Here is a 19031-nt window from a genome sequence, read left to right as displayed (position 1 = left end):
TTTCAGAAGGAAATTGCTGATAGAAATGATCAATGATCAAACACAACCCAAAGACTTCTCAGGGTTCCATGGTCTTACCAAGGCTGTTACATTCTTGTTTTCCTTTCTCCTAACTGTATCAAGCTGGGACCCAGCTGCAAGCAGGGCTGTCAGTGCAGCATAAAGCTCATCATACTTGACAAGCTTGGAGAAAAGGACGTCACATGCCTGATATCAAGAAAGAAAGACAATCATTTCCTTATTTTTAAAGTATTTTTTCCTACTGCCTATGCACTATCACTTATCCTCATGATTGACAAAATATCCCATCAAATCATACTCATTAATTTCTCCTTGGAGCAGATTCCCATTCTGGGACATTACTCACACTGTTTGCAAGCTATTGTGAGCACACAACTGCTGGCTTTAGAATAAGAAAGTAAGACAATTATTTTTGTCCATTAAAATACTTGCATGTGAAAAATGCTAACAAAGATTGTCTTCAAAAATCAAGTGTCAGAGGTGCCAATCCAGAAACGATGAACCCCACAAAGTGCACCCAACAAATAAATATCCAAGTAACATTTTCCTATTAGAATAAGCTCAAATCGTAACACAGACCACATTTCCTGTCTATAAAAAGTCAGTCATTCCCTTTCCCCCCAGTAGGCTGATTCTGGTGGAAACCATCTGACCCACATATAAAATGCAGTTTTAAAACTCCTAGTACCACAGAGTCAAGTCGGTTCAAATCATCCTCTGAGGCTTCTGGGGACAGGACACAGTAGAATCTGGGTTGTGGGACAGCATCTGAAAAGTAATGTGCTGATTAAAAGAATGGTTCCATTCTTAACTCTATCTAACTAGTATGCAATGTAAAACTCAGAAAATACTTTATAGCAAGGTTTCCCAACCTTAACGATATTGACATCTGGAGCCAGATAAGTGTTTGCTGTGGGAGGCCATCTTGTGCACTCTAGGTGATTTAACAGCAGCCCTGACCTCTACCCACTGAATGCCAGTAGCACCCTCAGTTGTGACAACCAAAAATATCTCTAGACATTGCCAAATGTCCTGGAGGGGAGAGGGCAAAATCACCCATTGAGAACTACTGCTCTAAGAGTTAAGTAGGGTGCCCTAGAATCAAATCAATCAACAAATTATATCATTCGTCTGCACACATTAAACTTACATGCTGTTTCCCTAACATCAAATAGTAAGAGATAACAGTAAACTCACACTAACGCTTCACAAAAGTTTCCACAAAACACACTTAACATCTAATAATCCTCAGGGTAAGCGCAAACACACACTAAAAATGAACACAAGAAACACCTCATCCAAAGAACAGACAATTGCTATATGAGAAAAACACTAGAGATAATCTCATGTTCACATTAGTTTCAGACCAGCATATCCAAGACCAGACCTCTTGGACCAAGACTCAAAAGGAAACTTAGCTGTACATCAGAACCACAATTCTAAGGGAAAATAAGGAAAATTAATAACACAGAGTGGCAAGAATCCATATACTGTATCCTATGGCCAGACATGAGGATTCTGATTTCTTGTCTCTCAAATTTATTTTTTAGTTTTTATTTTTTTTGAGACAGGGGTCTCATTCTGTCATCCAGGCTGGAGTACAGTGGCGTGATCACAGCTCACTGCAACCTCAACCTCCCAAGCTCAAACGATCCTCCCACCTTAGCCTCTCGAGTAGCTGGCACCACAGGCATGTGCCACCATGCCCGGCTACTTATTAAAATAATTTTTGGTAGATGGGATCTACTCAGGCTGATCTCAAATTCCTGGGTTCAAGTGATCTTCCCGCTTTGCCCTCCCAAAGTGCTGGGATTACAGGCATGAGCCACCATGCTCAGCCTCAATTTTTTTTTTTTTCCCTTGAAATAGAGTCTTGTTCTGCTGCCCAGGCTGGAATGCAGTGGTGCAATCTTAGCTCACTGCAACCTCTGCTTCCTGGTGCAAGTGATTCTCCTGCCTCAGCCACCAGAGCAGCTGGGATTACAGGCAGGCACCACCAAGCCTGGCTAAATGTTGTTTGTATTTTTTCAGTAGAGATGGGGTTTCACCATGTTAGCCAGGCTGGTCTCGAACTCCTGACCACAAATGATCTGCCCGCCTCTGCCTCCCAAAGTGCTGGGATTACAGGCATGAGCCACAGTGCCCGGCTTCAATTTTTTAAAAAATATAAATGTAGGCTATGTGGGAGTCCATTTCTGAAATGTTTTAATCCATAGGTGATTCGCCACCCATAGGGATTACACTAAAGCAAATGACCAAAGATCCTCCAAGGGTCTCTAAGCTTCAAATTCAACCCTACCAATGAGAATCAGTAAGTCTGTTTCTTATTGACAATCTTCTTTCTGACCTGATGAGAAATGCTTAGACCAGTTTTCTTCTACTTCTTTGAATCCATGATAGAGAGGAGTGGTTGCCCGGCGGCTGTTGCTGTCCTGGGATCCACTTGCCCACCCAAAGGGAGGACTTAGCAGGTTATGCTGTACCTTTTAAAACACAAATACTGAAATTAAGAAAGATACACAGTCACCATTCAGCTTTTCACTTAGGCATGATAATAGCTCGGTACACTGAATCTTGGTAATCTGAATGTGGGTGTTCTACATTCAAATATTCTGTTTTATTGGGCACCATTCAGCTTTTCACTCAGGTATGATAATAGCTTGGTATACCAAAGCCTGGGAAACTCACAAACCAAAATAAAAATTTAAAGATTTTTCTGTGACTACTTTTGGAATGCAATTTTTGGTGCAACATAAAGGGAATAGTGCTCAATGAAACATTTTAAGAAATGCTGTACACAGTTAAGTCTGAACAGATCCTCCTATCCTCATTTTGGATCCTTACAACAAAGGAATTTACAAATCCATAAAATTTACTACCTGTCATTCAACCACTAACAAATACTCATCGAGGGCCGATGCTCAGGGCACTGCATCAGACACAGGTAGAGCAGGGCAATTCGTGGGAGAATGCCTTTGAACACAGCCTACATTCCACTTTCAAAAAATGCATCAAATCAAGTAATCTACATGTATCACTTCCAGCTAAACATCAAGTACAAGTCTCAGTGGTTCTCCTAATCCTACCCATCAATCTACCAACACCTAAAACCTAAAGTGAGCAGGTCATTTGGGCTGCGGATCATGGTAACCATTGAGAAGAATAAAGTTCTCAGTAACGGTGAAGCAAAAAAGAATGTGTTGGTCTGTACCTGCTCAAATAGATACACAGGGGCTTTGGAGTACTGATGAAGCAGATAATCAAAGATGAGAAGGAGGCGAGCCAAGATAAGCGGCACGGAGCGCATCTGAGCATCCATGTTGACGCTCAACTCCTGGATGATCTGGACAAAAAGCGACAATATGGCCCGCCGGCCTGTCTCGGTGAAATTGTGGAAAATGAGGAGGAGCAGCTGCAGGTGTTCTACATTCAGATCCTCTGTCTCATTGGGCACCACGCCTTGCAGGGCATTCTGCTTCATTGTAGACAAAAACCTACCAGAGAGAAAAGATGACTATATCTGGTGGGAAAAAGAGCATTCCCCAGGAGTTATAATGTCAAGCACTAGAAGAGTTAAATTTCCTAAACCCAGGCAGTAAGATAACAAATTAAGGAAGAAAAAAGGCTACATGGTAAAGAGAAGACAGAAACTAAATTTTGGCTAAAAAAAGTCAGACTTGGCCAGCCGGGCACAGTGGCTCAGTCTATAATCCCAACACTTTGGGAGGTCGAGGGGAGGATCGCTTGAGGCAAGCCTTAACACAGGCGTGTTAATGCCCACCCTGTCATTTGTGACCATGAAAAGTACTACAAGCTCCCCCACAAAAATGTTGCTATTGTTCCTTTCTGATTAATAAACTTGGACAGGTGAACCAATTCAATTACTTTTCCCCATATTTTGATTCTATCATTTAATTCTAGTTTTGAGAGTTTATACTACAGGTTAAAAATCACTGCATGATAATAGTCAAAAATAACTCAATAGACTATAAAGCAATAAAAAAGAAATTATACTATTCAGAGAATTTGTCAGAAGAGCTTTTATGCAAAAAAGGAATGAATGTAGCCAACTGTTTCCATTGCCTTTGGCTATTTGGAAAGAGATTTGTGTTTTAATACTAGGAAAGAGATTTGTGTGTTTAACAAGGGTTTCCCTCATTGCACCCCTCGACCCTCTCAGCCTTTTTGCAAGATTCCACCAGGAAAAATATAGTAGGTCTTTGGCACTCAAGGAGGTTTATGATTTCTCAAATCCAGCATTAGAGCTATTTGATCCTAGAATGGGGAACAGAAAGCAAAGCCTTTTAGGAAAACAAACTGCTTTGAAGACTTCTAACCATGTAAACAAAAATGGCAAATACAGGTCCATCTAAAGCGGATTTAGATGATTAATCTGAGCTTCCCCCAAGGAAAAAAATTCTTTAAAATTTGTCCAAAAAAGACCACAAGTGCCCCTAAGTGGTTTCACGTTGAAAGCAAAATAACCAAGGACAGAGCTGGCTTCCCTGCTTGTCTTTCAAAAAAACAGGTCAGGATAAAACTGGCTCTGTTCAAGATTGTGGTTCCATCTAATAATTATAACCAAATCCCCCATGTGCTACAGGGAGACTTTATTTCCAGACCAAAGTTGACATACTTGTTTTTTTAACAGCACATCTCCAACTCCATCCCTCTTCTACCCTCCCCACTCTAAACATTATCATTACAGCAATGCCTCAAAGCCACAGATTAACTACAAAGAAGTCAAACAAATAAAAAAGGAAATAACCTTCTCTATAGCCTTCTCTTAGAGGTATCTTACCTGTCCCAAACTTTAAGGCATTCTGGGACGTCAGGGTCACCTTGAGCACTGGCTTTATGTTGCCAGATGAGCAGGAGGCGTGAAAGCACAGAGAGGCTTTGAGGGTGAATGTACAAGGGCCAAGGGCCCTCAGAAAAAGGAGCCACTCCTAGCTGCTGCAACAGTGTGTTCTGACAAGAAAGACATGGAACAGAACATTAGGAAACAGACATGGGATCAAGTCAAAAGGTTATTTATGTTCTCAAACGTTTGTTTGTTTATTTTAATATTGAACAGAATATTTTAAAGAAAGAAGGACCCAGAAATTCAGATTTTGGAATAGTTTGGATAAAGATCATTTAGGTCAACAAATGAGAAAAACATACGTGAAAACTTACTGATCTAACCTCATTAACATTTATAGTTAATGAGTGTCAGATATGGGCTCCTGAAAAAGGCGAAAAGCATTGAGACACCAGAATCAGGATAATTTTGTAAATGGACAAAACATGAAAAGTTGTTGCCTTTGAAAGCAAACTTCTTGAACAACTGTAATAGCTAATAGTTTTTCTTTAATAATCAGTTACATAATACAAATAACACCCAAAAGGGGAAGATCCAACAACTTAGAGATCCGCAGTATTTGCAGAGAAATTCTGCCTATGAGATCTCAAGGCACCCACAACTCAACAAGGCTGTTCTTCACCTCCAGGTGGAGCATGTCTTTCAAGTGAGCTTCATTTTCAGCTCAGTTAACTAAGCTGCAAATTATCTTCTCAAACACACACGCACACTGAGCAGGATGCCAATGGAAAACCAGACAAATGCCTGCTTTCTCACTTGGCTTCAGAAGACACAAAGCATGGTTACTGTGGGATGTAGGATAAATTTCTAAGTCTGCCGAATTAAATCATATTTTTATACTACATCCTCAAGGACCCTTTCTTGGAAATGAATGTTTCGCAAAATGTCGCTGGCCTCAAGAGCAGTTTCCACGGACTAGGCAGTTACCATAGGTTGAGCTAAGCGCAGAGCATACTTTGTTGTCACACCGGATGTGCCAGGCAGAGACAGGAAGTATTATGTGCTCCATGTCACTGATGAGGGAAGGTGAAGGTCTCTAAGTGGTAAAGCCAGGTTTATCTCTAAAACCATGTTCTTTTTTTTTTTTTTTTTTTGAGATAGAGTCTCACTCCATCACCCAGGCAGGAGTGCAGTTGCGCGATCTCAGCTCACTGCAACCTCCACCTCCCGGATTCAAGCAATTCTTGTGCCTCAGCCTCCCGAGTAGCTGGGATTACAGGTGTGTGCCACCACGCCTGGCTAATTTTTTTATTTTTAGTAGAGATGGGGTTTCACAATGTTGGCCAGGCTGGTCTCGAACTTCTGACCTCAAGTGATCTACCCGTCTCCCAAGTGCCACGGCGCCCGGCCTCTAAAACCACGTTCTTAACCACCATGCTCAACAAAGTCATAAACAACTTCTTAATTCCTAAGTTAAATGAAACAATTCAAAAAAAAAAAAACCTACCTGAGCTACATGAAAAATACTAACTGTAGCACAATTCTAATAATGTAAAAATCAGGAAAAAAAAATCTAAATGTTCAAATCAAGGGGCGTACCTAGCCATATATATGGATAAGTAACATATATTCCTTATAATGCTATTTTTTAACGCTATTTTTTTTAGCTCATTTTTCATCTTTGTGTCAGTTTTTCAGTCTTCAGAGCCACAAAAATGAGTTAACATTCCATAGGAACCTGGTCTTTCCCTTCCACCCCAATCCTTCCTTCTCAGCTCTAAGTAAGGTAACTGACTCTCTATGAAGTCAAACTGCACCATAGTCCATCTAGCAGCAGAACTCTGGCTGAGTCCTCCCTTCCTCCATTCCTCTTTCATACTGGCATTTCTAAGGGTTCAGCCTCAGCCTGCAGCTATCTTGCTAGTCTCACTGTTTCTCATTACTTCAAAAATTGCCCCAATTTAATTCCTGAATTTCAGACTCACTGTCCCAACTATTTTCTAGACACTGGCACCCCAAAACTTCATCACAGTTAAACTGAAACCTTAGGCCGAGCACAGTGGCTCACACCTACAGTCCCAGCTACACGGGAGACTGAGGTGGTAAGATCACTTGGGCCAGGAGTTCAAGCAGCCTGGGCAACATAGCGAGACCCCATCAGGAAGACGGACGGATGGAAGGAAGGAAGGAAGGAAGGACGGACCAGCCAGGCATGATGGCACACACACATAGTCCCAAAAGGCTGAGGGCAAGAGTACTGCTTGAGCCCAGAGTTCAAGACCAGCCTGGGAGATATAGTAACATCCCCACCTCTAAAAAAAAAACAAATAAAACAAAACCCAATCTCCCTTACCTCCAAACCAACTCTCCTTCCTGACTTTCCTGTCTCTATTAATGACAATAGCATCCTTCTAGTTTCATTTGAGTTTTAAACTCAGGCAATATCCAAGACTCCTTCCTTTCCATGCTCTTCACCCCATTCAAATAATGGCCCATGATCTCTGCAAAATGTCCTATGCCGTATCTCCCTCCTTTTTCATGAGCCCACACTAACTCAAGTTATCTTTATTTCTTCAGTGTCTATAATAGTACCTGGCACATAGGAGGTGCTCAATGAATATGTATTGAACAAATGAACCAAGAGACTGCAATAATAATATTAAACAATAATACAATTATAAAGAGAGCTAACATTTTCAGTAGGTACTAGTACTAGGTACCAGGCACTATTTTTGTTTTACTTTTCTTGTGTGGTAAAGTATCATAACATAAAATTTACCATTTCAACCATTTTTACATGAACAGTTCTGTGGCATTAAGCACATACACATTATTCTGCAACCCTTACTACCATCCAGGTCCAGAACTTTTTCATCTCTCCAAACTGAAACACTGTACCCACTAAACACCAAGTCCCCATTTTCCCACCTCCCTGCCCCACGCGACCACCATTCTACTTTCTGTCTCTATCAATTTGACTACCTAAGTACATCAGAAGTGGAACCATACGGGGTTGTATTCGCGCTTCTGTGACTGACTAATTTAGTATCATGTCTTTACGGTTCATCATGTTGCAGCATGTGTCACAATTTCCTTCCTTCTGAAGGCTGTATAACATTCATTGTATGGCTGGATGTTTCGTTTATCCATTCAAATGTCAATGGACACCCGGGTTGCTTCCATCTTCTGGCTACTGTGAATAACACTGCTATGAACATAGGTGGATAAACACCTATTCAAGCCCTGGCTTTCATTTCTTCTGGGGTATATAAGTAGAGTTGCTGGATCATATAGTAATTCTATTTTTTTTTGGCAGATGGGGATCTTGCTACGTTGCCCAGGCTAAAGTACAGTAGCTATTTGCAGGCGCAATCATAGCATACTACAGCCTCAAACTCCTGAGCTCAAGTGATCCTCTCACCTTGCCTCCCGAGTAGCTGAGACTACAGGCATGTGCCACCATATAGTAATTCTATATGTAATTTTTTGCAGAATTGACATACTATTTTCCACAGCTACTGTATCATTTTACATTCCCACAAGCAATGCATCAAGAATTCCACTTTCTCCACATCCTCATCAACACTTACTTTCCACTTAATAACAGCCACCCTAATGGGAGTAAGCGAAGTGGTATCTCATTGTGATTTTGAGTCACAAACATAATGGAATATCATACAGTAGTCCAAACAAGAACTATAGAAATATATAACAATATAGATGAATCTTGGCAATACAGTACTATATCATACTACATGAAAAAAGAGAGAGCTTGAAAACATTACATAGAGCATGATGTCATTTGCTATAAAACTACAAGCAATTATTAAAATTTTTTTTAAATTTAAGGAATATAGATTATATATGTACATACACATACATATACATGTATGACTAAGGACATGAGGAACTTGAGATTTAGGATTCAAGACATCAGCTATTTCAGTGGGGAGAGAGAACCAGAAGATTGGAAGTTCACAGTCAATGTCCTAGATTTTGTTTTGGTGGTGGGTTTGCAAGTACAAGTGTATATGAGAGCATCTATCTCCTATAATTTGATTGATTCTTTTAAAACACACATTTTAATTTGTCTTTCTTCAATTACTAAGGATGTTGAATACTTTTCCTATGTTTATTGACCACTTATACTTCTTTTCATATAAACTGCCTGCTTGTGTATTTGTCCACTTTTCTGCTAGCATAATCATCAGGAGTTTCTGTTTGTTTTTGTGGGTTTTCCTTTTCTTTAAGCTTACTGACTTAAGATAAAGGACATATTTTTTTTTCTGGAAATGATCGTAAATATAAGGCACAGGGACATATTAGAATCACCTCTCAATGCTCTTTCCAGGGAGGGGATTTAACGACAAACTGTTCCTTAACAATTGGAGCTACAGGCCGGGCGCAGTGGCTCACGCCTATAATCCCAGCACTTTGGGAGGCTGAGGCGGGCGGATCACTTGAGGTCAGGAGTTCGAGACCAGCCTGGCCAACAAGGTGAAACCCCGTCTCTACTAAAAATACAAAAATTAGCCAGCCATGGTGGCACGCACCTGTAATCCCAGCTACTCTGGAGGCTGAGGCAGGAGAATCGCTTGAACCTGGGAGGTGGAGGTTGCAGTGAGCCAAGATGATGTCACTGCACTCCAGCCTGGGTAACAAAGCAAGACTCCATCTCAAAAAAACAAACAAACAATTGGAGCTGCAGCCTATGGAAGCTGGTCTCATGAGCTCTTGCCTAGATGGTCACAGCACACACAAACCTGCAGGTTAGGTGACTGAAGGTCAGAGGTTACCAGTGAGTGGTTGAAGTGATAGAGAGCTGCAGCAAACTCTTCATCTGATGAACCTTGAAGACAAGTAGAAAAGGCAATTATTTAAGCAGCTATTGAATGCACCACACCTCCCTGCCAACAGCCAAACTCCATGAGAAAAAAATCCATTATGCACATATCTTGTCTACTGACCCTTGAGTCCATCTTTGTCCACCTCCTTGATGATACTGGCTAGGGTGGCCATATGGTGTTCTGAAAGAGATACACTCAGATAGTTTCGGATAAAATTGTTCCGAGAGTTCAACATGGAAGAGGTGATGAAGTTCAAAATGTTGGAAGCCAGACCTAAGAACTGAAAGGAACACACAAAAAAAAGCTCTTATCAGGGTCATAAGCCCAGCGTTCCTATAAACTCTGATTACAAATAGAAAATAAAATATGCTCATAGGTCTCATGCAATAAACACGATGAATCAAAGAATCAGATTTTAAATCACTTACAGTGGGCCTAAGTTTCATTATGAGAGTGTCTCTTTCCCATGTAATTCTACTTACACAAAATGGCATTCCAGTTTAATATAATAGATGTTACAAAACAGTGTATGAAAACAGGATTTCCAAATAGACTGACCCATTTCTTTTGTTCTCCTAAGGTCCTTTGTCCAGCTCCAATTCATTACTGATATATTCAATCCTGAAGCCTATATTAATGATTATTACACATACATAGAATTCCTAGCTCTTAACTTCTCTACTAAAATTGAATTATTGTATAAATGTTTTTGTCCACATCCTTGACTGTAAGCTATATATATTAAGGCAAGAACTGTATCTGACTCACTCACATCATCAGAACGGGGACTGACACTTACTAGATAATCAATACTAGTTGAACCAACAGTTCAACCATAGCAAGCACTTATGATATATCAGACCTATGCTAAGCACTTTACAAATAGTCTCTCTTTAAGATGTCACAACACCTTTAGATGCAGGTACAATCACTCTCATATGATAGGAGACAAAACTAAGGCTAGAAAAAATTCAGATTCTTGCCCAAAGTCACAAAGCCATTAAGTGATTCTAAAGGCCAGTAGAGAAACAGTAACAGTCACACAAGTTATTTAATGACACATAATCAAGACATATAAGTCCTAAGCAAAAACATCTTTAAACATTACAGTTATCCAAGCCACAAAATGTTTGAGTTCAAATGATTTGCCTCTCATACCCCTAGCTCCCCATGTCCACTTCCCCTAAACCTTAGAAACCTACTCTTACCAACTCAGGATCTTTACGACTCGCCAGAATGTTGCCCTTCTCACCAGGGGCCTGCTTACTGGGGCTTTTAACCCGAGGAGAGCTTTCCAGTGGAGGAGGTGGGGGAGGAGGCGGAGGTGCTGCTTTCTCTTTACTGGGAGAAATAGTCTCCTCAAACCATTGCCCCAAAATAGGCTCACTGTCATCGTCTGAATAGAGAAAGATAAAGTAACGAAAATAAATATTTTTTAAAAGTGTTTTTGGTGCATCTGCTTCCTAAAAGTGCTTAAGTCAAAAGGAACACAAGGATATCCTAATCGTGATGGTGGTTACAAGATTGCATTTGTGTATCAAAACTCATCTAAATGCATACATAAAATAAGAGCAAAACTGATCATCAATAACTGATTCAAATGTTTGGATAGATTCAACCCGTTAAGAATTTCTCACATTATTGCATGTAAATTATACCCCAATAAAACTGATTTTTTCTTTTTTTTTTTTTTTTTTGAGAGGGAGTCTCGCTCTGTCACCAAGGCTGGAGTGCAGTCATGCAATATTGGCTCACCACAACCTCCACCTCCCAGGTTCAAGAGATTCTCCTGCCTCAGTCTCCCAAGTAGCTGGGACTACAGGCTACAGGCATGTGCCACCATGCCTGGCTAATTTTTGCATTTTTAGTAGAGACGGGGTTTCACCATATTGGCCAGGCTGGTCTCGAACTCCTGACTTTGTGATCTGCCCACCTCAGCCTCCCAAAGTGCTGTGATTACAGGTGTGAGCCACCGCGCCCAGCCGATTTTTCTTTAAGGAGCCCAACAAAGAAACAAAAACAACTTCACATTATTTCGCTGGTAACAAGCCAAACATTTTCAAGAGCAAATTTATACGTGCCTTATCAACCATAAATCACAGGATGGTAAGAATCACGCCTCCCTCTGTATTTCACATTGTTCCCACAAACCTGATTATGAAAGAATCTGAGGTACTTACCTTATTCACTCTCTCATCAAACTAAGGCAGGAGGGCATGCCAGCGTGTTCACTACAACAGGATTAGGTTTCTCTACTCAAGCTTCCCTAAACTGTGACTATGACAACATCCAAACCGAACACCTCACATGTGACCTTTTGAGTTTCACTGAGAAAGCTTAGAGCAGAGGTCACAAAACGAGTCAACACAGGAAGAAATATGGAACAATTGAGATGTTTTCTGATTTTGGAGGGAAAGGAATGAAAAGTAACCCAGGCTTGGCTGAAAGTTGTTTCCATCATTCATTCATCAACAGCTCAACTTGCTCTTAAATAGCATGTCATCTTTGAATGCACATAAAACCAAGGTCCAGGCTAAGCAGGTGAAAACAAAATGGAAACTTTTGTTTGTTCAGGAAACTACAGGAATCTGCTGAGAACACTCCTGTTGCACTTTATAGCTTATCTCTGGGAGAGAGAAAAGAGCGGCCTCTACCTTGGCTGCTGTCCTCCTCCGTGCTACTGAAATCATCCTCATAGTAAGTATTGGAGTCGGTGGAGGCGCTGGCATCGCTGCTCATGGAGCCCTTCCTTTGCCGCTGCAGGACACATGCCTAGGAAAATGACAATTACAAAACCGGAGCCATCCTATTTAATCTCATGCACCGCATGAAAACTTTCTCCATATCTCTTTTATTTTTCCTAAATCCAAGAGTATGCCTCTTAATAGCTCCCTTAATTAAGGACTTTCATCACTTTATCCTACAAAAACACTACTAACCAGAGACGTGGACAAGAATTGAAAAAAGGAGTGTTTCCATAGTGTCCTCTATGCTTCTGCTTCAGTATGCCAATCATCACAAATCACCAAGTAGCCATGTGAACCACAAAACTGATAATCAATAACTGATTCAAATGTTTGGATAGATTCAACCCGTTAAGAATTTCTCACTTCATCAACACCATTACCAAAACTTTGGGTCTATAAAGGTCATGGTGTGTAGTCAGTCTTATTCATTTCAAGAAGGTTTTATATATATATATATATATATATATATATATATAAAATATACATCATATAAAATATATATCATATATATAAAATGAGACATTCTTCTAAATTATCAATGGCTTAACTCCCACCCACCTTTCTGTAGGAAGTTGAAAGTAACGTCAAGAGCAGGTTCATCAGTGGGACAGAGTCAATCAGCCGTTGAATCCTCTGTATGGAGGTGCTCTGGGCCATAATGCTCAAGGCTGCAGGGGGGCCATCTGTCTCCCAACCCTGAAGGCAATGATATCAAAGGGCGATTAATGATACTACTCAGCCAGAAAAAACAACTTGAGTTGATGGATCAAGCTTGCTTGGCCAGAAGTGGATCCCGCAATCAATATGCTGATTACCATGGGGATAACCTCCTCACCTTGTGAAGGGCCTCCACTTGTAGGTCTTGAAAGAGAGACGTTAGCAGTTTGATGGCATGGTTTGCCAATATTACTGAGAGTACCCCAAATCCCTGATGCCTACACAAAGAAAAAGGAAAACACAATCCTTAAAATAATTAACAATAAATTACAACTTCTGAAACAGTGGATCTTGCCATTTTGGGGTCTCAGACCCCTTTCAGACTCTGTGGATCTTCAGAAAAAAAAAAAATTGTACATACATACATCTGCATATAATTTCTGAAGTTCACAATCTCCTTGAACCCCATCCACAGATGGCCTAAGGATCTGCAGGCTTCAGGTTTAGAACTCCTGGACTAGGCTGGGCACGGTGGCTCACACCTTAAATCCCAACACTTTTGAGAGGCTGAGATGAGAGGATCACTTGTGCCCAGCAATTTTAGACTAGCCTGGCAACCTAGAGAGGGAGACCCTATCTCTACAAAAAAATTAAAAAGTTACCCAGGCGTGGTGGCATGTACCTATGGTACCAGCTACTTGGGAGGCTGAGTTGCACCACTGCACTCCAGCCTGGGTGACAGAACAAGACCTTGTCTCAAAACAAACAAACAAATAAATAAATAAATAAATAAATAAAACCTCCTGGAATAGAAGAAACTCCCAAATCGAAAAATTTTTGGAATTTAAACAATCAGTTCAAGGCTAATGGGTTATGCAAAGATGCTGACTTTTAAATGTAGATTGAACTTTTAAAGCATCATTATTTTGAAAAGAAAAAGGTTTGAATTACCAACTTCTATAAAACATCTGGAAACAAATCTAAGAGAATGAGAGGCCTGGAGCAGTGGCTCATGCCTATAATCCCAGCACTTGGGGAGGCCAAGGTGGGAAGATCACCTGAGCCCAGAAGTTCAAGACCAACCTGGGCAACATGGCAAGACCCCATCTCTACAAAATATGAAAAACTTAGCCAGACGTGGTGGTGCACACCTGTGGTGCCAGCTACCCAACAGGCCGGGGCAGAAGGATCACATGAGCCCAGGAGGCGGAGGCTGCAGTGAACTGTGTTCATACTACTGCACTCCAACCTGGGCGATAGAGTGAGGCTTTGTTCAAAAAAAAAAAAAAAAGAAAAGAAAAGAAAATTATATTCAAGCAAAGTGTTTTCCTCCTGTCCAAAATGTCCACACAACAAAAGGTTAATATATCTGATTTGCGAGTTCATATAAATCAAAAAGAAAAAAGAACAAACACAGGCCAGATGCGGTGGCTCACATCTATTATCCCAGCACTTTGGGAGGCCAAGGCAGGAGGATTGCTTGGGGCCAAGAGTGTGAGACCAGCCTGGTCAATGCAGCAAGATCCCATCTCTAAAAAAAATTTTAAAAATTAGCTGGGCATGGTGGTGCACACCTGTAGTCCCAGCTACTCAGGAGGCTGAGGTGGGAGGATCACCAGAGCCCAGGAGTTCAAGGTTACAGTGCGCTATAATCCTACCATTGCACTCTAGCCTAGGAGACAAAGTGAGACTCTATCTCTGTAAAAATAATAATAAAAAAATTAAAAAGAAAATGACAAATACCAATAAGAAAACCAAGACAAAGGACATAAGGCAGTTCACAAAAGAAATACAAATGACCAATAAATAGGTGAAAGGAAATACAATCACACTAGTAATCAAAGAAATACAAATACATGAAATATCATAGCATTCTCTCTTCTAAGATAAGCAAACATGAAGACTAATGATGCCCAGTGTCAAAGAGAGCATGGGAAAATGGGCATATAAGCACACAGCTGGTGTCAGTGCAAATTAGTGTTACTTTTCTAAAGAGTAGTTTGACAAAACATTTCCAATGTTTAAATATGTGAGCCCTTCGTCCTAATAACGGTACTTTTGGGAATTCATCCCAAGAGGACAATTAAGTTCCCAAAAGTTTATATTTCAGGAAGTTATCAAAACAAGACATTTGGAACAATCTAAATAAGCACTTAGCAATAGAGGAATTAGGCAACTATGGTATATTTACATAGTGGAATACTTCTGGCCATTAAAAACTTAGACATTTTAATAGTGTCACTGAAAAGATGATGCAGTATTTCATATACACTGATCCCATTTTTGTAAACTTATATATATTTTATATGTGCACAGAAAAATGTCTGAAGGAATGTTTACCAACTTGAGTGGAAGAATTTGGGATCATTTTTACCTTTCCTATTTATGCCCATCTGTATGGCTTGTCACTTATACAACATACATGTATTCTTTTAAAATATGAAGAAACAACAGCCATTTTAAAAGCATAACTGCTACTTCTAAGGATATATTTCTTGGCATTCTTTCATTTCCCTTTACAATGCCAAGAATGAAAATGGCCACTCATAAAATCAGAAACTACCGTTTGCTCTGGAACACTCTTATCTCCTTACTTTGCCTAGTATCTATCACCTTACCATGTCAATACCGGCTTCAGATTTCAGCTTAATTAGCACTTCCTTGGGGAAGCCTGCTCTGATGTCCCTGGCCAGGTCAAATGCCCCTGTTCTAATACTCTCTAGACACAATTTGACATGGCCAGGCAGATTGGTTCATGCCTGTAATCCCAGCACTTTGGGATGCTGAGGCAGGCAGATCACTTGAGGCCAGGAGTTCAATACCAGCCTAGCCAACATGGCGAAACCCCATCTCTATTAAAAATACAAAAACAAAAACAACAAATCAGCTGGGCATGGTGGTGCACACCTGTAATCCTAGCTACTTGGTGGCTGAGGCACAATTGCTTGAACCTGGGAGGCAGAGGTTGCAGTGAGTTGAGATTGCACCACTACACTCCAGCCTGGGCAACAGAGCGAGACTCTGCCTCAAAAAAAAAAAAAAAGATATATTTGTATGGATACCTATTTCATGTCTCTTGAGAATATGCCCATTTTTATGTTCATCACAGCACTCCAGAACTAACACAGAGCATGGGACACAGAAGATGCTCAGAGGGTAATTTGTTAATGCAGTCCAGGCTGTGACCTCTTCCTGAAACTCCAGACTCACATATCCAACTGCCCACTCAACATCTCACACAGAGGTCTGACAGTCATCTTACACTCAGCATGGCCAATATTACGTTTTTATTTCTTCCCCTTCTTCCCATTCAACCCACTCCTAAACAAGTGTTCCCGGTATCAGTAAATTATACAACCCAGTGGCCTCAAGCCAAAAAATTGTGATGTCATCTTTTTCACACCCAACATACAAGCCATCAGTAAATCCTGCCAGCTGTACCTTCCAAATATATTTCAATTTGACCTCTTTTCTCAGCCTTTGCCACACCACCCTATCCAAGTCACCTGCATATCTCATCTGGAATGATGCATTTGCTGCTAACTGTTCTCCCTCCTTCTTATCTTATGCCCTGCAGTCTATCCTCAGATCACCAATAAATCAGGTTGCATCTCTCACTTGTTTAATCCTTCTAACAGTTACTGACTGCACTTGGCCCTAGATGATCTGGCCACTGGCTACCTGTCTGACCTAATTTTCTACCACTCTCCCACCTTGGTTTCTCCATTTTAGCCACACTGACCTTGCTGATCCTCAGAAATGTCAATGATACTTCCATCTCAAACCTGAACAATTCTACCCCAAATATTTACATAGCTCTGTCACCTCACATACGGTCTCTACATCACGTCTTTGGAGCCCTTTCTGGACCATCCTAAATAACTAAAATAATAGCCCTGGGCTGGGCGCAGTGGCTCACACCTGTAATCCCAGCACTCTAGGAGGCTGAAGTGGGCAGATCACTTGAGGCCAAGAGTTGGAGACCCTGCCTGGCCAACATGGTGAAACCCCGTCTCTACTAAAAATACAAAAATTAGCTGGGTGTGGTGGCACACACCTGTAATCCCAGCTACTTGGGAGGCTGAGGCATGAGAATTGCTTGAACTCACCAAGTGGAGGTTATAGTGAGCCACAATCACGTCACTGCACTCCAGCCTGGGCAACAGAGGGAGACTACGTCTCAAAAGAAATAAAATAATAAAAGCCCCTATGACTCTCCAGCCTCTCGCTCTGACATCTTTTTCTTCACAACATTTATATATGATTATCTATAATCTACTCATTAGTAGATTTGTTCACTGTTTCTCCAGATATAAAATAAACTCCATAAAGGCAAGGACGTCACTTTGTTTAGTGCTATATCCTCAATGCCTAGAATAGGGCCTAGTATATAATAGGGATTGAATGAAAAAGTAAAATCCAGAAACACCTGGGCTTAGAAAACGAAACCTGAACAGTACATTGGTCATATCTCTTCTTTCAGAGTTCATCAAAACAATAGCAAATATTACAGGAAGCAAACCAGGAGGCCCTGACAATATTCTCATCTTACGGGTTATACATGCAAGTACTCAACTCCAAGTCAAACAAGCCCACTTTACAAGACAGAAACATGTTTTTCTGATGTGAACTTCATAAAATTCCTGAAATACATATTGCACAGATATTTTTCCCCTTTGATAGATGAGGAAATAGGATCAAAGAGAATGAGTGACTTATCTAAAAATCACAAAGCTATGCTGTGGAGATAACAGGTCATGATCATTATCTTAGTTGTTAAATTCAAACCAGGTAGGAAGGCAAATTTTCCTATTGATATGAAGTCATACTAGCTCGCTCTCAATATAAAATGTTAGGGAAATAAAACAAAATATAAGTTACAATCAAGTAGACACATACCCTTTTCCAGGCCCCAGTTTAGGGGAGCCCACTCCCTCTTTAGTACGAGAAAGGATGTCTCTGACTCGGAGGGCAGCCAGCGGGTCCTTCTCTTTCCCCTTATCAGCCAACGCAGTAGGACTGAGGTTCAGTATGAGGAAAAGGCTGTTTAACAAGCACCAAGCACCCAGCAATTGGAAATTCTGATAGTGCTGTTGTGAAAGGCACAAAATAAAAAACATAATCATACAGATATTCACATCTCAGAGAGGACAAGATAGGAAGTATGCAGCAGAGATAGATACGCTTCTTACCTCACCACCAGCCCGGCGAGAACTGCTGATTGCTTGTCCAATCATGTCATAGATTTCGAGCTGTACAATATCAAACAGACACAAAAATCTGAACAAGCTGACAGATTTCATCATAAATGCTAAACCCTACCCAAACAATTTAACTTGAAGAGTTCAATACCCTCTTTTCAATGATACATTCCATCGTACTTTCCTTGACCTGCACATGGAGCTGACTCCCTCTTTTCATTTGGATCAAATGTCACCTTCTCAGAAGCCATCCCTCCCCCGAATCAAAAGCAGCATGCCCAGCTCCACATCAGATCACTTTTTTTTTTTTTTAAGACAGTTTCACTCTTGTTGTCCAGGCTGGAGTGCGATGGTGTGATCTCGGCTCACTGAAACCTCCACCTCCCAGGCTCAAGCGATTCTCCTGCCTCAGCGTCCAGAGTAGTGGGGATTACAGGCATGCACCACCACACCCAGCTAATTTTTGTATCTTTAGTAGAGACAAGGTTTCACCATGCTGGCCAGGCTGGTTTTGAACTCCTAACCTCAGGTGATCCACCCACCTCCCAAAGTACTGAGATTATAGGTGTGAGTCACCACGCCCGGCCCAGATCACTATCAATCACAATGGATTGTTTCAGTGCACTTAATCACTATCGGAAATTTTCCTGTTTACTGCATTTCCCTAAAAGTACACTGACACACAGTAGGCCCTCAAACGTATTTGCTGAATTAATGGTTAATCTTTCAAGTGTGTTCTACAGAGACAGGGAAA

General features: G+C 40.8%; 1 protein-coding gene across 13 annotated transcripts in view; it reads right to left on the bottom strand.

Moving 5' to 3' along the window:
* The window catches only part of UBR4 (ubiquitin protein ligase E3 component n-recognin 4), a 136303-nt gene that overhangs the window by 100205 nt on the left and 17067 nt on the right, over positions 1–19031 (bottom strand). For all 13 annotated transcript variants that reach the window (XM_063667865.1, XM_063667903.1, XM_063667873.1 and 10 more), the window contains exons 10-22: positions 18269–18328; positions 17976–18166; positions 13255–13354; positions 12978–13115; positions 12327–12444; positions 10881–11068; positions 9793–9952; positions 9589–9674; positions 4823–4992; positions 3233–3515; positions 2369–2504; positions 710–789; positions 79–207 (exon numbers count right to left, since the gene is read on the bottom strand). In XM_063667865.1, coding sequence (XP_063523935.1) covers positions 79–207; positions 710–789; positions 2369–2504; positions 3233–3515; positions 4823–4992; positions 9589–9674; positions 9793–9952; positions 10881–11068; positions 12327–12444; positions 12978–13115; positions 13255–13354; positions 17976–18166; positions 18269–18328 — 1839 coding nt within the window. The remainder of the gene's footprint in view (positions 1–78; positions 208–709; positions 790–2368; positions 2505–3232; positions 3516–4822; positions 4993–9588; positions 9675–9792; positions 9953–10880; positions 11069–12326; positions 12445–12977; positions 13116–13254; positions 13355–17975; positions 18167–18268; positions 18329–19031) is intronic.

The sequence above is a fragment of the Pongo pygmaeus genome, chromosome 1 (assembly GCF_028885625.2).
Source record: "Pongo pygmaeus isolate AG05252 chromosome 1, NHGRI_mPonPyg2-v2.0_pri, whole genome shotgun sequence".
NCBI classification, from domain to species: Eukaryota; Metazoa; Chordata; class Mammalia; order Primates; family Hominidae; genus Pongo; species Pongo pygmaeus.
The sequence above is the reverse complement of the archived record's forward strand: the minus strand, read 5'-3'. Positions and strand labels throughout refer to the sequence as shown.